Raw genomic sequence first — 21,099 nt, forward strand, 5'->3', positions numbered from 1 at the left:
CGTTATGTAAATCGTAAATAAAAACAGAATACAATGATTTGCAAATCCTTTTCAACCTAAATTCAATTGAATAGACTGCAAAGACAAGATACTTAACGTTCAAAGTGAAAAACTGTGTTATATTTATTTGGAATTTGATGCCTGCAACATGTATAAAAAAACCTGGCACAAGTGTCAAAAAAGACTGATAAAGTTGAGGAATGCTCATCAAACACTTATTTGGAACATCCCACAGGAGAACAGGCTAATTGGGAACAGGTGGGTGCCATGATTGGGTATACAAGCAGCTTCCATGAAATGCTCAGTCATTCACAAACAAGGATAGGACGAGGGTCACCACTTTGTGAACAAATGCGTGAGCAAATTGTTTAGGAACAATATTTCTCAACGAGCTATCGCAATGAATTTAGGGATTTTACCATATACGGTCTGTAATATCATCAAAAGGCTCAGAGAATCTGGAGAAATCACTGCACATAAGCTGCAAGGCTGAAAACAAACATTGAATGCCTGTGACCTTCGATCCCTCAGGCAGTACTGCATCAAAAAGCGACATCAGTGTGTAAAGGATATCACCACATGGGTTTAGGAACACTTCAGAAAACCACTGTCAGTAACTACAGTTGGTCGCTACATCTGTAAGTGCACGTTAAAACTCTACTACTGGTTTTGGGTTTTGCACGTTGGTTGGAAGATCACATAAGTTTGACAAACTTAGAATGTTTTCGTATTAGTACTTAACGAAGTACAAGTACGAAAATATTCTAATTCCAAAACAAACAAAAAATAGTCTGCACTAATACATATCACCATCAGTTTATTTTTCTTAAAAAAAAACACCAGAGATTCGAGTGATTGTCGGTGATGAGTAAAATTTAAAGAATCGGATTCAACTATGAAAATCTTTAGTCGAGTACGGCCCTACCTCGTTGGGATTTTAGAATAAGATTTTGCACAGTCTCTTATTATTAACTTCCAAACCCCGTCAACAATTCTGCTTTCTGATAAAGCGCGTCAACAATGAAACTTTTTCCGAAATTTTGCAAGCAATACAGTGTATGATTTGTCGGAGAAATAGGCCTCCACGCAAAATGTTTTTCCTTGGTTGACCAAGACATTTTGGGGAAGACTATTGTTCCAATATTTCATGCACAACATCAACTTGTATATCCAGAAAAGAAAAGAAGAACATTTAAAATGAACAGATGTATTCAAAGATATGTGGGCTCTTTTTTTGGGTCACCCAGTATATGAAACATATACAGTATATTACAATTTGCTCAAGCTAACATGCAGAACGGTGTTTACTCACTGTGTGTTGTTAGACTTGACTGGAAGCACAATGCAGACTGTCGGTCCCAGTCGTACTTGGTGGGTTCTGGAGGTGATAGGGGGTCTTAAAGGGGACTGGAACTCCCATCCACACACTGTTAACTCTGTTTGACCATCAGGGGGAGCAGTCCGTGGAAAGAACTGCGTCAATAAAGCAGAATATGTAGCACTACTTTGAAATAAATTATCTGTAGTAATTACAAAAAATATTGATTTTATAACAGGGTCAAGAACAAGCCTAACCCCGGTGATCCTTGGTGGGCAGGACTCATTCCTCCAACGATCGGAGCACTCACTCCCCCATGAACAGACACCAGAGCACCAGCCACAGCCCATGAATTTAGGGGCCGTCAGGCACATTGCGCAGGTCAGGAAGTGTTGACAGCCTGGTCCTCTCTGGGGGACCTGAATCATCTGGAAGAAAGATGAATGATTAATAAATCAGAAGAGAAACACTACAGTTTGTTGCATGTTTCTGTATATTAACCAACATTTACCAGTGGGATTTAGACCATTGTCTAAATCAATCATATCACATTTAGACCTGTGTATAATTACAAATTCGGAATTTCAATTTATTATTTTAAATAATTGAAATTTGGATTTAATTGGCTCCACCCCACATAATGTGAAATCGGAATTGCAGAAAGTGGAATTAAATTCATTGGAATTGAGCAAAATTCCTTGAAGCCAAGTAACAAACAAAATAAACATGTCACATTTAACAAAGGTTTTGGCTTAAATGCTAAAAATACTTCACAAACACTAATTCCCTCCATTTTTGATCAAATAAAGTATTCTGGAAAATGAAGTATTTTTCTTCCATGTTCCATAACTCGAACGTTATGATACATTAAATCAGATAATCTGTTTTACAGAAGATGCTTTTTTTTGTAATGTCAATGAAAAACATTCGCTTTGATTAAAATATAATGTGTACATGAGGTTCATTGTAATAATATTTCTTTGAACTATGTAAAACAGTCATTTTTTTATGGAATATATTTACAGAATAAGCATGTTTCTAGATACAGTGTTCCCTCGATTACCATATGGGTTACATTGCGGAACTCCTCAAAGTAGGTGAATTTCCGCATATTTAGGCATTTAAAGTATTTTTAAGCCCTCCACAAAGCTTTTCACACACACTTATAAACACTTCTTATGCTCTTAAAAAACTTCATACACAAATGAAAACTTACATGGGTACTCAAATCATAATGTACTCCTAATGTAATCTACAGTAAGTAATGGAGAGGCAAGTAAGAACACCAAAATTATCAATTGAAATTTCATTTCTGATTCCTTCAATTCGAATTGCAATTCTACTTCCTGTTCACAACCTCACTTCAAATCTAATTTTCTCAATTACATTCGGAATTATGCAAGTATTGAAAACAAGATTTCAGCAAATTAAGATCATATGGGTCTAAAAAAAAGTCATGGGGTTAACCCCGATTCTGCTGTAGGGGCCCCTCTAACACACAAGCATGCCCACACACACTACGTCAACTCAAAAACATAAGCTTATTGACTTTTTTTATGACCCACAGAGGTCACACTACCTCAGCAGAAAAACAAGCTGCTGAAATCTCTAGAGCAGTGTTTCTCAAACTGTGGTCTTGTTGTATGCCAAAGAATGGGATCCCCAAACTACAGCCCGCTAAACTACAGAACATTAAAAAATGTGGTACAAAAACCCACAACTTGCCCACTGAGCTATGTGGACATTATAAAAAATGTCTAATAGTACCATACACAATTCAAAAATACACCCATTTAACCATTTACTAAGCCTGATGGGTGTAAAATACGCAAAACATTCTCCACATGTTTGACGCATTTTAGTTGCTTAAGAGACATCAATAGAATATGGATGATGGACATTTCTGATTGATTACAAAACTTTAAAGAGGTCACGAGGGAAGTAAACATGGCAGGAATTATTCATATACACTTAATATTCAATGTTTTATCGTTTACACCTAATTTTGTAATGATGTTGATTTTTTGGTTAAATGCCTGTTTTAATTCACGCTTTTACAAACTGACTTGTTTCTGATAATATCCTGATAATATTGTAAATCCGACAACTTTATTTTTGAAGAAAATTATTGTTGTTATGTGCTGAGTCGCAAAAAAAGTGTATTTGTGTGCGTATTGGCGAGTTCCCACGAAAATTGGCTTTATTGCTTTGTCGTGAAGTTTGTGTAATCATTTATTTTAGGTATTATATATAACCAGTAACCACTGTTATCGAGCTCCATAATGTCCGTGGCAGACCATCAGTCACACTTTTTACTCACTTGTAATTGTAACATCCACGTTGTTAGACATTAGTTTCACCCCATAAGCCAACATATCATCACTATCATATGACGTAAATAATGTTTGAGTCTCTTTCACATGCCTGTGAGGGCTTCTGTACCTTGTCTCCAACCACAAACAGGAGATACTCCGATGAGTAAACAGCAGCAATGGATGAAATCCTTTGGTTCTCCACCAAAGAGTAGTTTGCAAATATAATAGGGCTTGATCTCGTCAGCACAAGCTGCAAACACAAACACAACATATGATGAGAAGAACACAAAAGTCAAAGCAGACTGGCTTGTATATACAATACAGGCCAAACATTTAGATACACCTTCTCCTCATTCAATGGGTTTTCTTTATTTTCATGACTATTTACATTGTAGATTGTCAATGTAAAAGGCATCAAAACTATGAATGAACACATGTGGAGTTATGTACTTAACAAAAACCTTTTTTGTTAAGTACATACTGCAACTCCACATGTGTTCATTCATAGTTTTGATGCCTTTTACATTGACAATCTACAATGTAAACAGTCATAATAATAAATAAAACCCATTGAATGGGAAGGTGTGTCCAAACTTTTGGCCTGATCGTTTGTACATTTGTACATGATAATAATAATATTATTATTAATAATAATTTTAATAATAAAGTGTTAGATTTATATAGCGCTTTCTTTGAGTGACTCAAAGTGTGTGACATTTAAAACCCATTATTCATTAACTCCACAGTCACACATTTATGGTGGTAATTCGGAGGAAAAATGTATGGAATTATGAAAAAACAAAACAAAAAAAACACTACAACACACCACTAGTACTTTGTTGCACCACCTCTGGCTTTTATAACAGCTTGCAGTCTGAGGACTTAACACGGGACAAACAGTACTCTTCATCAATCTTGCACAAACTTCCTCTGATTGCGGTTGTCAGTTCAGCTTTGCAGGTTTGAATCTCGTCATGGACCATTTTCTTTCATTTCCACCAAAGATTTTCAGGTGAATTGAGCTCCGGATTTTGTGTCATGTCTGTTATCATCTTTTTTTCTGCAAAATTAAACAACTGAATGAACGTTCTCCGAGTCTGGTGCTTTCATATTTTTTGCTAGGTGTTGTAGGATGGCGGAAGCTCGATTTGTACCAGGAACTCTCAAGTTTTTGGACGGCCACTCTAATCTGAGCCACGCCGCCCACTAAAGGAATAAATAATGTAAGGTACCTGCAGCAATCGACCGGTGGAGGTGCCAATGTGGGCAACAGTCTTGTTGTCAATTGTGGTGACCAACAGGGAGGTGAGCAGAACATTTGTCATCTGTCGGTTGAACAGGTCCACTCTGTAGTAAGGCTTGGAAACCATTGTTGGATGGTCTCTGCATGTGGCGTTGTTCTCCATGCCCTAGTAAAAAGACCAGAAGCAGTAGACAATGCAGAGTAAACTGTGACATCAAAGGTGTGACAGAAACGTAACTTGCACACATGTACCAATGGTGCTGAATTGGGGTTTTATTTGGTTTTGTCATTGTTTTTAAATTTTATTTGCACTTAAGGATCTCAATCTATTATATTTTCCCATTCATTCTGTTCTGATTATATTCTATTTACATTAACCCACTCCAAGTTTTGTATCCTGTTTAAATTAGTATATACATACTATTGTTCTTGTGTTACACTTTGGGCTAAATCTGGAACCTTCGGTACTAAATCTCACGCCATCTCATGTGTCTTATTGGGCTGAAATGAAAATAAAGTTCCTTGAATCCTTGACAAAATGTTTATTAATTCTCACGTTAGCTGGAGCCTATCCCAGCTGGATTGATCACCCATCATTCTGATGTATGGACAATGATCTCTAGTTATACAGTCTCATTGTATAATTTATAGTCTTGCAAAATAAATGCTTTCATACCCAAAAAAATGACAGAGAGATTGCTTTAGAGACAAAGCATTGCATAGTGTTTTGATAAAGTAAATAATAAAATGTTATAGATGAAAAGCATCAAAACAAATAGATCTCATATGTTGTTGTTTTTTAATATAAACTCCACTGACTGGCGGTGAATGTTATGCTTATTCAAAGCATAAAAATACATATTTGTGAGGCACGTGTGACGTTATTAATAATGTCGATGTTTTTATCAACTGAACATTATTGTTGGACAGTCCTGCTGGCAGGTTATCTACTTTTGAGTCTAAAGATTGATCGATATGGTTTCATCAGGGCTGATACCGATTATTATTTGTGAAGGAGGCTGCTAACAGATATTTGGAGACAATATTCATTTACAGTAAGAGTTAGCTAAACATGATTAGTAAATGTCAGTAAATAGCTGGACAAAGCTTTAAGTTCATTTTTTAAAAAAAACATTTTTTAGGAAACGTGGGACTAGTAGCGACATAATGTTGTATCCATCCATCCATCCATTTTCTACCACTTGTCCCTTTCAGGTTCATGGGGGTGCTGGAGCCTATCTCAGCTGTATGCAGCGCTAATTTAATTTAGCACCAAAAAACATCAGGGGATTTTAGAAACACTTCTATTACGTGTTTCTAACAGGAGCATCATCATTTGCATTTCAAAATATGGGAAATCTCCTGGGAGAATTGGTAAAAAGTATGTGATTTCTCTACATCACAACAACTCGCCATCTACTCAATTTTGTAGTAGTTCATGGATTTAATACGTTGTGAGGTTTCCTTGTGATGAACTGGAAATATTGCAAACATTTAAATAAAAACAATTCTGGGCTCCTTCACACAGCTTATAGTTAAGACATTTTTCAAGCTGGCTGACATCCTTTCTTCCTTGATGATAAAGAAAGTACAAGAATGGTAAGCTGCTGCCTGCTCTTCTTTACATATATAATAAGTCTCCTATTTCTCAAGATATTTATGCAAAGTTTGGATTTTTGGCGGAGATATATTTTCTATCGTCCTCATGTCCATCCATCCTGTCGCATTGTTCTTTGATTGAATCACAGAACATTAAACTTGGGGCGCTTCTTTAATGAGCCCACGCTCCGGGTGTTGCGGACGGACGGGATCAGCACTGCCTAGAAGAAAAGAAAGTTCTAACAAGAACTTAAATAAATGCCGTCAGATATGAAATCATATTTGGGGAAAATTATTGACAATAAGAGCAATGAATTACAAAAATAAATGTAAAAAAATTGGGTTCCAGCAAAAAATTCATTTTTCTCATGCAGGGCAAAAGGGCTGGTGCTTGAGCAGTGGTTATTACTATCTACTTCACGGATTTTTTGTTTTTATAAAAAAAAATTATAAATACAAAATCCTGGTATCATATGTGTATATATTGTATCTGCTGATGTAGTAAATAAGACAGCCAAATACGTCAAAATGCCAAATATCGGTGCAGATAATCAGCCCGGCCGATAATCGGTTGATCTCTAGATCTCTAGTTGAGTCCAGCAGCCAAAGCTAACCCCAGGTTAGCACTGGATGCATAATGGCAGCAGAAGGGCGCCGCCACGGAACGGCACCGACATCCGCTGTTGGGCAATCCCCACCGCCGTTCATTTGCGGCTCCGCCGTGCAGGGAAATAGCGCAGACTTTTACGAGATCTCGCAAATCCATGTGTGATCACATAAGGGGAGTTGTAGTAAAGCGAACCACAAACAGTTTATTATTTTCTTCCAGTGGAGTAGAAGCAAATAAACTTGGTCCTGCCATTCGAGATACGTAACAGCTGCTGATCGGCAACACCGCGGAACGACTCGGGCTTTGCCGTCCATCAATACTCACAGGCGGGCGTCTGTGGCGGCACTGACTTGACTTGACTCGCGGAATAAACAGTTTTGCCTTGCAAAACTTGATTTTTCCATTCATAGCAAGTAACACAGGAGTAACATCATCCCCGGCGAGAATGGTACACACACACACACACACACAAATACGCACACACATACACACGCAGAATTCTCTTTCAACTCCCGTATCAGTTGGTATTTTACACAGGCCCCCATATAGCTTCCCGGGATATGCCTGTAATAAGATTCTTTAATTTTGGACCTCCGGAATCAGCATGCCCTCATCCATTTGTGTCAACCAGGTGAAATTACGTCTGAAAACCTTTGACAAGTTGAATTCATGTCCGTCCCTACTCCTGGTCCATGAGGACATCTCAAAGTGTAAAATACGGAAACGGAACATTTTATTTTGAAAGTAACACGGATAATTTATTGTGTGTTTGTGCATGATTTTTTTGTCCAACACAAGCAGATCTTGGCTCAATTAAACCGGCGTGTTGCGGCGATCGGAAAATATAGAAACTCTGTGTATATCGAGCGCAGGGATGCGCAACAGCAGGCAGTGAAAACTGAATAAAAATGTAAAGAGTCCGTCGCCGCGGCGGCGCCGTTCCCCTGCCGTTACGCATCCAGTGGAAATCCGGGGTAAAAAGGAAGATCAACTTGCATTTTATTGTGTCTTGCTCGTTAAAAGTTTAAAACCAAATAACAGACGTGGTTCAAAAGCTCAATATCTATTATGGAAAGACATTTGAAATGATGGGGCCTTGGAATTCTCAGTCTACCAGATGGATCAGTTTGGTAACCGTTGTGTTATTCTAATATTGCAGCAATAGCAATATTTTAACAATAGCAAGAGCAGAGCATCCATGAATGAAGGAGAACCAAAAAATAAATGACCGGTAATTTAATCGGTGCTTCTTATTAAATTGTCCAATTCACACAGGATAGTAGTTGGTCTAAAAAGATGCAACATGAGGTTAAATCCAACTACCTGTGTGATGAAACACACTAACTAGAGAATAATTTCGCCACACTTAGTGTGTGTGTGACAATCATTGGTACTTTAACTTTAACTTTAAACTGGTTGCTGCAAATTCACCATAAAAGCTGACTTTCCTCATATTTTCAGCAGTTGTGCAAGTCTTTCACAATCCATGTTCAATCTTAAAATCCTGTGTGTAATCTGTAGATCCTTTTGGCCTCTGTATTTTATAGTGTGAGAAAACACGTTCCCGTTTGTATGAGTAATGGTGACATGGTTTCACTTTCATACAGAAAAACAAAACTCAAGGGAGATGTATAATAACCACTGAGTCAGTGATTGTCTGGTTAGTCATACTTGGTGGAATTGCCCACATCTTGCCACTCCCTTCTTCCCCGTGAGCAACATGGTGTTTGGGGTTTACATTATTGCATCAACAGATTTTCAAGACAATAACATTACAGACGAGTATAGGAAAATACTGTGTTAACCTAAGAATGGAAAATATGTTCTCTCTTATTTAAATACCTATTTATTCATTATATATACTGCTTGTCCTCATTGCTGTCATGGATTTGCTGGGGCCTATCCCAGCTGACTTTGGGCAAAAAGCTAGGTAAACCCTAGATTGGTCGCGGGGCACATGTAGACATTTAGAGTCTTCAAATAACCTAACAACTTCCAATCAATAAACCTAACATTCATGTTTTTGGGACCGTATAAGGAGCCAGAGTACCAAGAGAGGACACACTTCAGGAGATAACATGCAAACTTCACACACAGGTCTCCATCCAGTAGCTCACCAGTTGATTTTGGGTAGCTTGCCAAAGGGTCAAAGAATATTTGCTTAAACCCTCAGTATTTTTGACTGTTCAATTCAGGCAATATGCCTCTATTTATTGATAAATTACCACAAAATAGCTCAAAGACAATGGCCGCACTGTTTCAGTGGAGATCTGCTTACTGTGACTTAAATATTGCCAGTAATACAAATTAAACACTATTTTTTCACCCTAAATAGCTCTAATAGTGATTTATAAAAAAAATTAAAAATTAAGAACTGAACTAGAAATAAATGCATACTGTAATACACAATGCAGATGAACAATAGTTGTTTTTTTCATTACAATATGTGTGTTGTGTTGTGGTACTAACATTTTGTTGATGTTCTGGCAAAACAAGCTTATTCTCCTTGTTTGGGTTGAAATAAGCTATAAATACAAATGCTACAAAAATAAGTTGCTCTCGACAATTTTAGTTTTGTAAAAGTAGCTCTAGGAAGAAAAAAAAGTTGAGAGACTCCTGCCTTAACAGTATTCGAACGTTCCATCTTATGACTGTGAGGCCAACATTGTAACCGCTAGTCCACCATGCAGATCCATTTGCATATGCAAGTTGAGAGAGTGTTCATTTCCTGTTCCCTCTACAAACCACCTATATAGCGAGGCTAGGGGTGTCCAAAGTGCGGTCCAGGTCCATACTCAGCCCAAAGCTTTTTTTTTTGGCCCTTGAAATGTTCAGAAAATTAAGTAAATGTATTTGATAACTATTTGCTTTGTCAGCCATAACACAAAAGTCTAGCTCTTGATGTTTATTTTTCCAAATAGCTTAGCATATACTAATGTATATTGAATTGGTTTACCGGTAAGCTAGGGATGTTCCGATCAGGGTTTTGTTATGTTGCTGATTCCGATGCAATGATTCATGAGGGACATCGGCAGATACAAAACCGATACCATTCACAACTTTAAACGTTTTACCGTAATTTATGTATGGTGAGTGCTACTGGCAGTGTAACAATATCAAATATTTTAACTAGTTACTTATTCTCTTTTATTACAAACATTTGTTTGAGCAAAACAAAGTCAATAGTACGCAACAATTAAACACCTATCTACTACTCATTTAAAACATTTGTTTTTTACCCTTAAAGTTTTCCTTTGTCCAGAGAATTATTCCCTGAGTTTGTAAACATGAACACCACAATTTTATGGATCGATTCACCCTTACGGGATGTGTACTCCTGGCTGCTGCACACCAACAGAACTCAACAGTTGCTTTATTATGCTCCCTCTCTTAAAAATCACCTTGTTAATTTCCTGTTCATATCTGCCTCCTATCTGCCATCTGTGATAATGTTACATTATGATACTTAAAGGGGACCTATTATGCAAAACCACATTTTCTTACCAATTGGTAACTATTTTTGTGTATTTAGGATCTGCATAAGTCCCAAACATTTGAAATCAAACCATGGAGGAGATATTTATAAAACAATATTGCCTACTATCCTCATACTTCCTCCAAACGAGTCATTTGGAAATTGCCCCAAGTGTGACGTCAGCAGATATCTCCATACACGGTAAGGTTTTACCCGAAAAGCTTTGCGCGAGTCTGCCATTGTAGTCAATAAGTTTCTTATTTTTGTCTTTCCTCTTGTTGTGGAGCACACTGGCTCGTACATGCAAACACATCCTCCGCTGTTGCCATTTCTAATACAAAGTAGCGTATAGTTTTAACTTATATCCCTCAATAGACTCCATATGGAAGCGATAAAAACTACAACATGGCAGACAAGGAGAAAACACAGTCGAAGTGGAGACACGTAAAAAAGACAGTAAATAAGACAGCGCCTCCTGAAGAGACGGTCAAAAGGCGGCTTGAAGATGGTCTGTAAAACATAATCTATGCAAATGTTGATTAAAAAAACACCATTAACAACAACAAGGAAGTGTTTTAAATGTAGAAAAAAAATCATAATATGACCTCGTTAACATACTAAGAAATGCAGTTAATTTGCCACAATGGAAGTGATTATTATTAATTTAGGGGTGCGTATGGATGTACACAGCTATCTGCTAGCCGCATTTGTCACTTTAGGGACCAAAAATAAAGTATCACCAAGAGGGGATCGACTTTTGTGATCGGCTTCGAAAGGCATTATTCAGCAACGGTCGATAACATACGTTTTTAAGAAAGTCGTTCGGCACTGATGGGTGGCTGATCGATTAGCACACAGGTGTCAAACTCAAGGCCCAGGGGCAAGAGCTGGCCCGCGACATAATTTTATCTGGCCCGCAATCACCTGGAAAGATGTGTGAATAAAGTACTTAATATTTTCTCACTAAATGTAATGGATTTTTTTCCTTTTGACAGAAAAAATATATGTACTGCTTGAAATTGCATGCCTTTTAAACTTTAATTGTATCCATTATTGCAACAAATATTACAGTATATTATCATACTTTCCAAAAAAAATGTTGTCTAAATAAAAATAAATACTTAAATATCTGCTTGACTTGTGATTTTACAGCAAACTACCCATCAAATTAATACAAATGACAATTCAGCATATTACCGGTACTGTAAATTGAAAAAAACTAACATTTTTGTGTTAAAATTCTGTTGACTGAGCTGCCATATTTTTACTGTAAAATATTGTTTTTAATGGTATATTAATGTAAATGGAAAGACGGTACATTTGTTTTTACGGTAGAAAAATACTGGCAGCTAATTTGCCAGAATACAAAAGGAACTTGTACTGTTTTTACATTAACAATATAATGCTGTGAAAACCAATGTAAATTTAATAGTAAAATTCTGGCAATTAAGCTGCCAGCTTTTTCCGTAAAAAACAAAAAAACAAAACAGAGGTTCTGTTTTTATATTCACCGTAAAATGTAAAATAAAAAAACACTATTTTACAGTAAAATTTTGTAAATGTAAAGTTCTTACTGTAAAATCGACAGTCTACTTACAAAACATATATATAATTAATAATGAAATCCAGAGGCAAATTCATACATTATTGCGCTGTTACAAACGGCCCTGTGATGGCAGCCATAACTGCCATGTGGCCCTCAATGAAAACGAGTTTGACATCCCTGGATTAGCACATCCCTAGTTTTGGCATTTATAATGAATAAATTGTCTTAAAGTGGCTCCCCTTCGTTCTTTCATTTTTTCAGTATGTGGCCCTCAGTGAAAAAAATGTGGAAGTGACATGAAGTGTATTATCTCATAGTTTTGAATACACTTTTCCAAAATTGCCGTCCTGTTCCCATTAGTCACCAATAGCTACTCTTTCTCGTATATACAAACTTACATTATAAATACGCATATTGTCATTCATTGTACTGGAAGTGTTTGAGAGGACTTACCTCATGAGGACAGCTCTCACAGGGCTGGAAGTGGCAGAGCCCCCTCGAGAGTTGCTCTGGTCCAGATTTACAGCAGTCGTCCACTCCAACGGCGATGGCTTTATTCACATTGTCCATAGGGAAAGCGCAGAGGGCTGAATCCTGCTCGGTAACTCCATTGTCGTCGGTGACGGCAAAAACGCCATAGAGGATGTCGTCCTCCTCCTCTGCTCCCAACTCGTCCGCTAGCTCCCTTCCTGCTTTGCCAAAATGGGCTGCCTGAACCACATTGTACACCACATCCTTGTAGGGTTCGCTGGCTGCGTTCCTCCGCCGCCGTTTAGGTTCAAAACGACACTCTAGGATGACTTCCCGATATCGTTTCATCTCCCATTCATTGCGTGGTAGACGGCCGAGGCGGGTTTGAAAGGGCGATGATTCCTGATGCGGGCTTTCTCTTTGAACTGAGAGGAAGTAGACAAACTCCTGAGTGAAAAAGCTGTAGACATATTCAATATGGTAAGTGGCCCTCAGCCCAGGAAGGACAGTCAGGCCCCGAACATCACTGTAGAAGCCATCCTCTGTCGCCAGCGGTCGGCGAACTGATATAGACTTCCTGCCATAGCGTTGAGTCACACTTTCATTGACTGTGGTGGCCACAAAGAAGTAGACCGTCTGACCCTCCTCCACCATGGTGACTTTGGTACCAAAAGGACTGGCCACGCAGTCAGGACAGTAAGCCGCAGAGTTGGAATTAGCTCGGAACAAACACTTTGAAATAGAAGGCGGCTCTCCGTTAGCGTTGAGTTGGTGAAAATAGCACACACCATATAGGGAGCTTCCACAGGAATACAAATACATAAAGAGGGTGTCCAACAGCAACACCTGATTGTTCGTGTCCTCCAGGAAGTTGGGGTCTTTGTCGATTTTGCACTTATCGCAAACCTGACACTCCGGACTTCCCACCGGGCCAGTGCGAAGCACCCACGCCTTCTCCAAGCTTCTGTTAACGGCTTCGATCACGTTCTGAGAGGCTACGTACACCTCCTGGTAGAGCGAGTTGTTGACGATATTCTGGATGGGGCCCCGCGCTTGGAAGAATGGCATGGTGTAAATCACAGAGAAGTTGACTGGGTTTGGGGCCAGTGAGGGACAGATGGCCAAGGCAGAGGCCAGAAGAGTCTGAAGCCAGACACATGTCCCCCACCGGGGGGTCCAGTAGACCATCACCACCCTGGGTAGCCCAGGAGCCAGCAGCACAGAAAAGCAGGGTTACCTCCAGGTATGACGTTGGAGCGAAAGCATTTTCAACGCCGGCCAATGATACCTGAAACATTTGGATGGACAAAATAAACAATCATTCAACTGAATCCCAAAAATGTATTTAATTACATACAATTTTTATATAATTTGTAATGGGATGGGAGAATGTCTAACTGAATTTTACTAATGTGTTTTACTGAGCAGAATGTGTGTGTGGATGTACTGTAGCTCAACTTCCCAGTGTTTGTTTTCCAAATATTTATTTATTTAAATGTATTATACATTTGGACTGAAAAATTGGATAGGCCGCTACCTGTTCGCCCTCCCATTATAATGTTTGTGAATGTAGCTTTTCATTACTGCGGCCTACAGTAGGTGTCATCGTAACTCTGCTTCTGAACACACCGCATACACTCTTGGTCTGCCAGAGAATAAGAAGACTGATTGAGAGGGAATAGTGTTGCCAACTTAGTGACTTTTTAGATGTAACTATATTTTGCAAGTATTCACAACAAATTTAGCAACTTTTTCTCATCTTACTGGAGTCTTTTGGAGACTCTAGTATGAAAGGATGTATCGCTCTAATCAACGTCCATGGTGCTGTTGCGTCCCCCGTGCTCCCATCCAAAATCACTCAAAAGGTAGCTAAATCTTGCTGGAGTCATTAAAAAATAGAATAAAGTCATTTTGTACTTTTAATAGCTGTGAAATGATTAATATTTTTAATTAGAATAAACACAGTTCCAAATTTGGATTAGTCATGATTAATCGCAGGTTATTACTCGCATGCATAATTTCACTTGGCTTAAAAAAAGACCCTGATATTTGGACACAAATGCAGTTTTACTGTCAGAATGTCATATGGGAACATTTTTCAGTGTTTTACTTGAATGCATGTCATTTACTTGCTCAAAACTTGGGACCAGTTTTTATTTAAAGTCCAGTCAGGGTGTATTTTGGGGTGGAATTTACCAGCGAGCACCTGCAACAACCCACGTCGCCTTTCAGGTAACCATCCATGGTTAATGTAAAGGAGGACGTGTGGTCTAAATAAACTGTGATTAATCTGCGCATAATGGGGGATTTTTTTTGTGATTAATCACATGTGGTATTTTTTGACAGCCCTAATTTTTAAACATATTTATTTAGCTTTTCCTGTTTTTTTTTTTTTTTTTGGGGGGGGGGGGGGGGGTTATTGGTGTTTTGCTATTTTTTTAAATGCAAATGCATCATGACCAATTATTTCAAACATCTTATTTACCAATATACCTCTACAAAGATAAAGGTTGAATAAAGTATAATATGAACATCACTGAGAGATGGTTTTCCACCGTTAACTTACCCTGTTTGTAACATGTTAAAAAGTATATCTCTTTTTGAAAGCAATGATAAGACACTCGATAAAAAGAAGAATTATGAGAAATACCTTCAACCTTATTGAAAATGGGATATTCTTATTCTCAGTATGTTTATCATGACTGACTTAATTATTTATTACAAGAACTGCTGTATTAATCATTCACTGACGTAATTGTGTTACAAAGGAAGACAGTAAATGAACATGTATTTGTAAATGCTCTGAAGTGGGTAGGATTAAATAAGCTTTGCTTCTTCCTACCCCTTTTTGGACATGATGTCAAGAGAAATGATATGAAATTGTGTGATGTATTCTACTGTAAGTGGGTTCATGTTCGAAATAAACTAAGAAAAGAAAAAGAAAGAAAAAATGGTCACTTGTATTCTTCCAAATTACTACCATGATTTATTTATGACTTGTTGACCAAAGGTCAACAATGACATTAAACATGGCAAGACAGTTTGGATAACCTTAGCGGGAAGTCACACTAGTAATAGCTTGATTCACAGTTTAGTAGCCTCAGAAAGCTGAACCATCATGACTATCAGTTTGTGTAAATATTACCTTGCACTGTTTGTAGTGAAATCAGGCATTTGTTGCACGTCTGTCATTATATCCCCTTTAACCTATGTGGTCTATTCATCTTGAAACAGAAAGTCATTAAAATGGTATGTTGTTATCAATAAGTATGCCATGCCAATACAGTACTGTAATATTTATATGTGTATATGTTTGTTACTAGTTTCACGTGAAGCATATTCCTTATTTTCAGTTTGAAACGTGTCTCCATCATGAGCAGACATAACTTGGTGGATCATTAACTCGGTGCATCACAGTTAGGCTGTACTCACAAACCCTGGCCTCTGTAGTTGACATTCATGTCACAACCGCTACGTGCCTTGCAAGGAAAATGACGTCCACGGACTGGTAGTCTGAGGAAAGTTTCAATCAAAGTGCTTGTCTGCTCATGTCAGAGCATTTCATCAACTTTGAATATAGGCAGCAAAAAAATAAAAAATAAAAGAAAGAGATATTATCTGAAAACGTCTAGTTAAAAGTATGAAGTTATTATTAATCTTGCTCTTTTGATGCTGTGTTACAGTTTAACAGGTGAATGTGAGTTTAAAGTTAGCTTTTGAATGCGCAGGAGACACGGGTGGATTTGATTACTGTCACCCTCCTTATGTTTAATTGAAAAGAAACTGAAATTGAGAAGAGGCAGCCAGTTTAAAAATTCTGAGATCAGCGTGTTCCTTAAGGCTCAGCAACTTAACAATGAATGATTGTTAAAGCATCAAGATGGGACAATTACAACAATACATCAGCGCTTAGCTCATCATAGATCCCTTCCTGTTTGTTAAGCGAGGCCACATTCGATACCAAAGGTATCAGTATCGAGTACTAATGAAATGAGAACAATATTTATTTTTGTCAAATTGTTCAAAGTTTTGATATTAAGGTTTTGAAAGCTATCACATGAATCATGTGTAAACAAAGCATAATCACGCAAATTATTTTGGCAGTACATGCTCCGCAAATGGTTACTTATAAGGCACGGTCACTGATCAGGTCAATGCGCACACCGTCCGTTGGTAATACTATGTCAAAATACACTCCGACGGCTGTACATAAAACCAAGGTAAGTTTGCATTTAGTGCAGCGATGATAAGTTCAAAACACCATCGGAAAGCAAAACACATTTTTGAGGCAGCCCCAAGAAAGAATGCGACTAGAACACAGACAAGCAGTGGACGACAAACAACGCTGCCGGAGTGTAATGTTGTCAACAGTGATTAATCACGATTAGTCCAAATGTAAAAGTTTTTTTTTTAAATGCATCAATTGCCAGCACTTATTTATAGGGTTGCACAAAAAAAAACTATAAAAATTGTAAATCTAGTCATCATTTTCAAAAACTGATTCAAAGAAAACAAAATATATTTTTTTAATGAGTCCATTTTTTAAAATAAGTTTTAGGCCATTTCCATACAACCAGAAGGAGCTTTTCTAAACTCGTGTTGAATCAAGAATCGCGTCTTAATCTAATCATCACCCCAGGAATTGGATAGAATCGGATAGAATCGGTAGGTGCCAAGAGATTAACACCCGTATTGATTTATTTATTATTTATTTATCTGTACAGTAAATCTATTTATATCTGCACCTTCTTTTGTAAATGCAAGCACTCTGCACCTTATTGCTCTTTTATCCTACACTAAAACGAGCTAATGCAACACAATTTCATTCTTATCTGTACTGTAAAGTTCAAATTTGAATTGACAATAAAGGAAGTCCAAGTCTAAGTCTAATTTACATAGTTTTATTGTTTATGTAACGGATGCCAGCTGGTGCAGCTGTGGAAAAAACGTACATTGGTAAATCTCATTCCCTGATGCCTTAGTGCATAGGTGTCAGATTTGGCCCACAACATTATTATTGAAATGCCTGCAAATTATGTGCATCGATAAAGTAACTCATCATTTCTACTAATCGTATTAATTTGTTCCGTTTTGATAGAAACATGTATGCACTGAATACAATTGCATGTATTTTCAACTTTAGTATTATCTGATCATGCAACAAAAACATCCATCCATTTACTACCGCTTGTCCCTTTTGGGGTCGCGGGGGGTGCTGGAGCCTATCTCGGGGTACACCCTGGACAAGTCGCCACCTCATCGCAGGGCCAACACAGATAGACAGACAACATTCACACTCACATTCACACACATTTTTCTAAAAATAAAGATAAATACTTGTCATCTTGACTTACGATTTCAAAGCAATTTATCCATTTGCAAAGGCAATGGTGTAATAATATCAATAGGCGATTATACATATACAGGTATATTCACTGATGCAAGCGGCCCTCTGAAGGCCGACAAAACCGCCATAAAAACAAGTTTGACACCCCAGCCTTAGTGAATCGTGTTAGACTATGAGCTGACAGCTTGGGCATTGAGCTCATTGGCTAGCATTCCCAACTCTTAATCAGGGGACCTACTGTAGTTTCTTAGACACAAGAGAAATATAGGGGTTAGAAGCCAAATGATTTGAATGAGAGCAGATGGCTTTTAGTTATTTTGCTCAAACAACTGTATGAAACAAAACGGATTAAGGGAGTTGTTTTAATCAAATTGTCTTATGTCCGTCCAGACATCCATTTTTGCAATACTAGCCCTGTATTTTAAATGAGCAGTAGAGCCTACCAATACTGTTAGTAGTAAAGAGGATCACCAGTCTTCATCAATCAATAAAGATGCATCCACTGGGGATTGAGGATGTGAGCAGACATGCAAAAAGTAATTATGTGAAACGTGTCAGGTCAAGTATTGATTAAATGGAAAACCAAGCCAACCTGAACCAGCATGCAGGATGTGGTAGGATCTATGGTGCACGCAGGACTTTTATTTTATTTTTTTAAATGTGTAAGAATGAATTACAGTATTTGCAGTTCATTTTTAAAGCCAGCCTGCACACACAGACTGTTTCTACTTGGTTCAATTTTAATTAAATTCTGAAAATGTATTACTATTCCAGTTTTCATCAGCTGTAATCTGATTGTGTACCTCGGCAGAATTATGCTTCCGTTTGCTGTCTACCTAACAATAATATAATAATAATATTATGGTGCACAAACCTCAAAGGTTATCCACAGAGTACTGCCATCATCAAATGTATCAATGTAAAAAGGTAGCCTATACATTTGAGCGACTATTTAACAGGTTTTTCCTTACAAATATATTGCAATTTAAACAATATATAAAGCTTTTGTTTAAAATAAATTAAAATTACATCTTACCTGTACAGGTCATCCCCAACTCTGCACTTGGCAGATTTAAAGCTGCAGTGTCGGTTCAGAGTGTTGGCAGAGAAGACTGGTCTTCTTGAGGACTGGAAAAGGCAACCAGTTTTAGTTTGTCCATGCTATTGGACAGATCTTGTGCAAGGTTGCTCCTCCTCCTCCTTCACCTCCTCCCATCTCTGTGCAGTGGTGTTGTCTTTAATACATGATGCCATGCACTGGTGGAAACTATGACCTGCAGGTTCACAGCAACATACCTGTCTAAACTGGCATCAATTGCAGGTTATCCAGGTACAATAGATATTTGCAAAAAAAAACAAGTGTTGCACCATTATTGTTGCTAAATGAGCCAGCCCAGTTGTCGTGGCCAATGCACTGCAGTTCTACAAAATTGCAAACTACCACCTCAATAATAAAGGTATTTTATAACAAATACACCAGAAAGTCTCAAACATAAGCACAATTTATTTGTTTTAGTTTTTGCATCTTATTACACTTTGCATACGTACTTAATGTACTGTAAAGTTCCCTCTACTTGTTTAGGAAACAGAGAAGCGTGTTCAATGCAGGCCCACAGAACTGATATGATGGTAAATTTCCCCTTCCCTGACAACATTTTAGTGTCAGTAGTAAAATAACACATATAGTTAAAATAGAGCTTTGTTTTATTATCTTTATGTAGTATATTTTTATTCGACAATATAGTTCAACTGCAACTGACCTGCACCACTTTGCACCATAGGGCCATCTTGTTCTCAAATCGAGGCACCAGTACTATAAAATATCAAATGTAAAAAATTGAATATATATACACTACAGTAGTATTAGATCTTTCTGTTGATTTTGTACATTGGCGCTAAAAAGATATGTCCATAACTTTTATGGGAGGTTGAGTGTAACAGACAAAAAAAAAGTAGTGCAATCAATCTTTGTTCAACCATTAAATTGACGGAGTATACACTTATTCATAAAAGTGTCATAAGTCAGCATTTTACTTTCAGAACTTGACATATTTTAAAAACTTCAAATCTAAAATTTGTTGTAATGGGTTTCCTATGTTTCATGACCTTTTTGTCCAAAAATAACTTATATGGGAAAATGCAAAAAAAAAGCAATATTCCTAAAAAATATTTGCAATATTTGAAGGTGGCCAATTACAGCCTTGAATACCTTAATTTGGTTTTACTGAACTAAAATGACTTAAGTTCACACAAGCATTTTATATATACTTGCCATGTTATAGATGCCTGCCCAAGAGAATTTCCATTGCATTTCAGCCGTTTAGTAGCAGTTTACCTCATTCACGCTTATCAAAGCTCTGAGAATTATGCTCATGTTTTTTGATGCCATCTGGTGGTTCAAAGGCGGAATTACACCAAAACAATATTTTCTTGTTTTTTAATTGGCAAGAATGAGATTAATTTGGCTTTCATGGACATAGCATGGTAATGTATCAGGATTGCAGTCTGTTAAAAAATAGCAGTAATAATGGGAGTCCAAGGGGCCAAAAGACTTCTTAGTCGAAAGTGTGTATACTTTGTTTATACCCTTTTCTAACAACGTTGAAATCATAAATACAATGCAATTCCCTGGCCGAATTTCAAACCGCTAACCTTCAAACTGAACAATCATGTCACATTAGAAACACATGTAATGCCCGTTTTGGGCCTGAAGGTTGCACAAGGGTTAACTTGTATTTGCAGTTAAAACACTTGTATTATAATCCCAAAAGAGGGCACTTTAGGTATATTTATTTAATGTGGAGCAATCTTTATTCATAAATAAGTTAATACATTGTTTACAATTTGTATATTTGATTCCAAACACAACAGAAGAACAATAATTTAGACATTTATTCAATCAAGTGCTGTGTTTCATGTCTTTTTTACCTACCAAAAATGCTTTTCTCTGGTTACTTGGCTTAAAAAATAATCAACAGGGGGTAATTCACTGAAAAAAGTTGAGAACCATTGAGTTAAGGCATAAATAATGCAGGCAGAGAGACACCAAGAGTAACTTTCCATGAACACCTCAATTGACTTAAATACAAACTGATTAAAGCTTTCTGATCAACTAGTGTTTAAATTAGTAACCGTACATTAAGATGAGTTTCATAAAAATTAACGCCAATAAATT

General features: G+C 37.4%; 1 protein-coding gene across 3 annotated transcripts in view; it reads right to left on the minus strand.

Annotated features, from left to right (window-relative positions):
* mst1rb (macrophage stimulating 1 receptor b) overlaps positions 1 to 20,971 on the minus strand; it is a 48,198-nt gene extending 27,227 nt beyond the window's left edge. For all 3 annotated transcript variants that reach the window (XM_062046083.1, XM_062046082.1, XM_062046084.1), the window contains exons 1-6: positions 18,961 to 20,971; positions 12,560 to 13,865; positions 4,866 to 5,042; positions 3,761 to 3,883; positions 1,576 to 1,746; positions 1,313 to 1,473 (exon numbers count right to left, since the gene is read on the minus strand). In XM_062046083.1, the coding sequence (XP_061902067.1) occupies positions 1,313 to 1,473; positions 1,576 to 1,746; positions 3,761 to 3,883; positions 4,866 to 5,042; positions 12,560 to 13,765 (1,838 nt within the window). In that variant the 5' untranslated portion in view covers positions 13,766 to 13,865; positions 18,961 to 20,971. The remainder of the gene's footprint in view (positions 1 to 1,312; positions 1,474 to 1,575; positions 1,747 to 3,760; positions 3,884 to 4,865; positions 5,043 to 12,559; positions 13,866 to 18,960) is intronic.
* Between the last annotated feature and the right edge of the window lie 128 nt (positions 20,972 to 21,099).

The sequence above is a fragment of the Entelurus aequoreus genome, linkage group LG01, assembly GCF_033978785.1.
Source record: "Entelurus aequoreus isolate RoL-2023_Sb linkage group LG01, RoL_Eaeq_v1.1, whole genome shotgun sequence".
NCBI lineage: Eukaryota > Metazoa > Chordata > Actinopteri > Syngnathiformes > Syngnathidae > Entelurus > Entelurus aequoreus.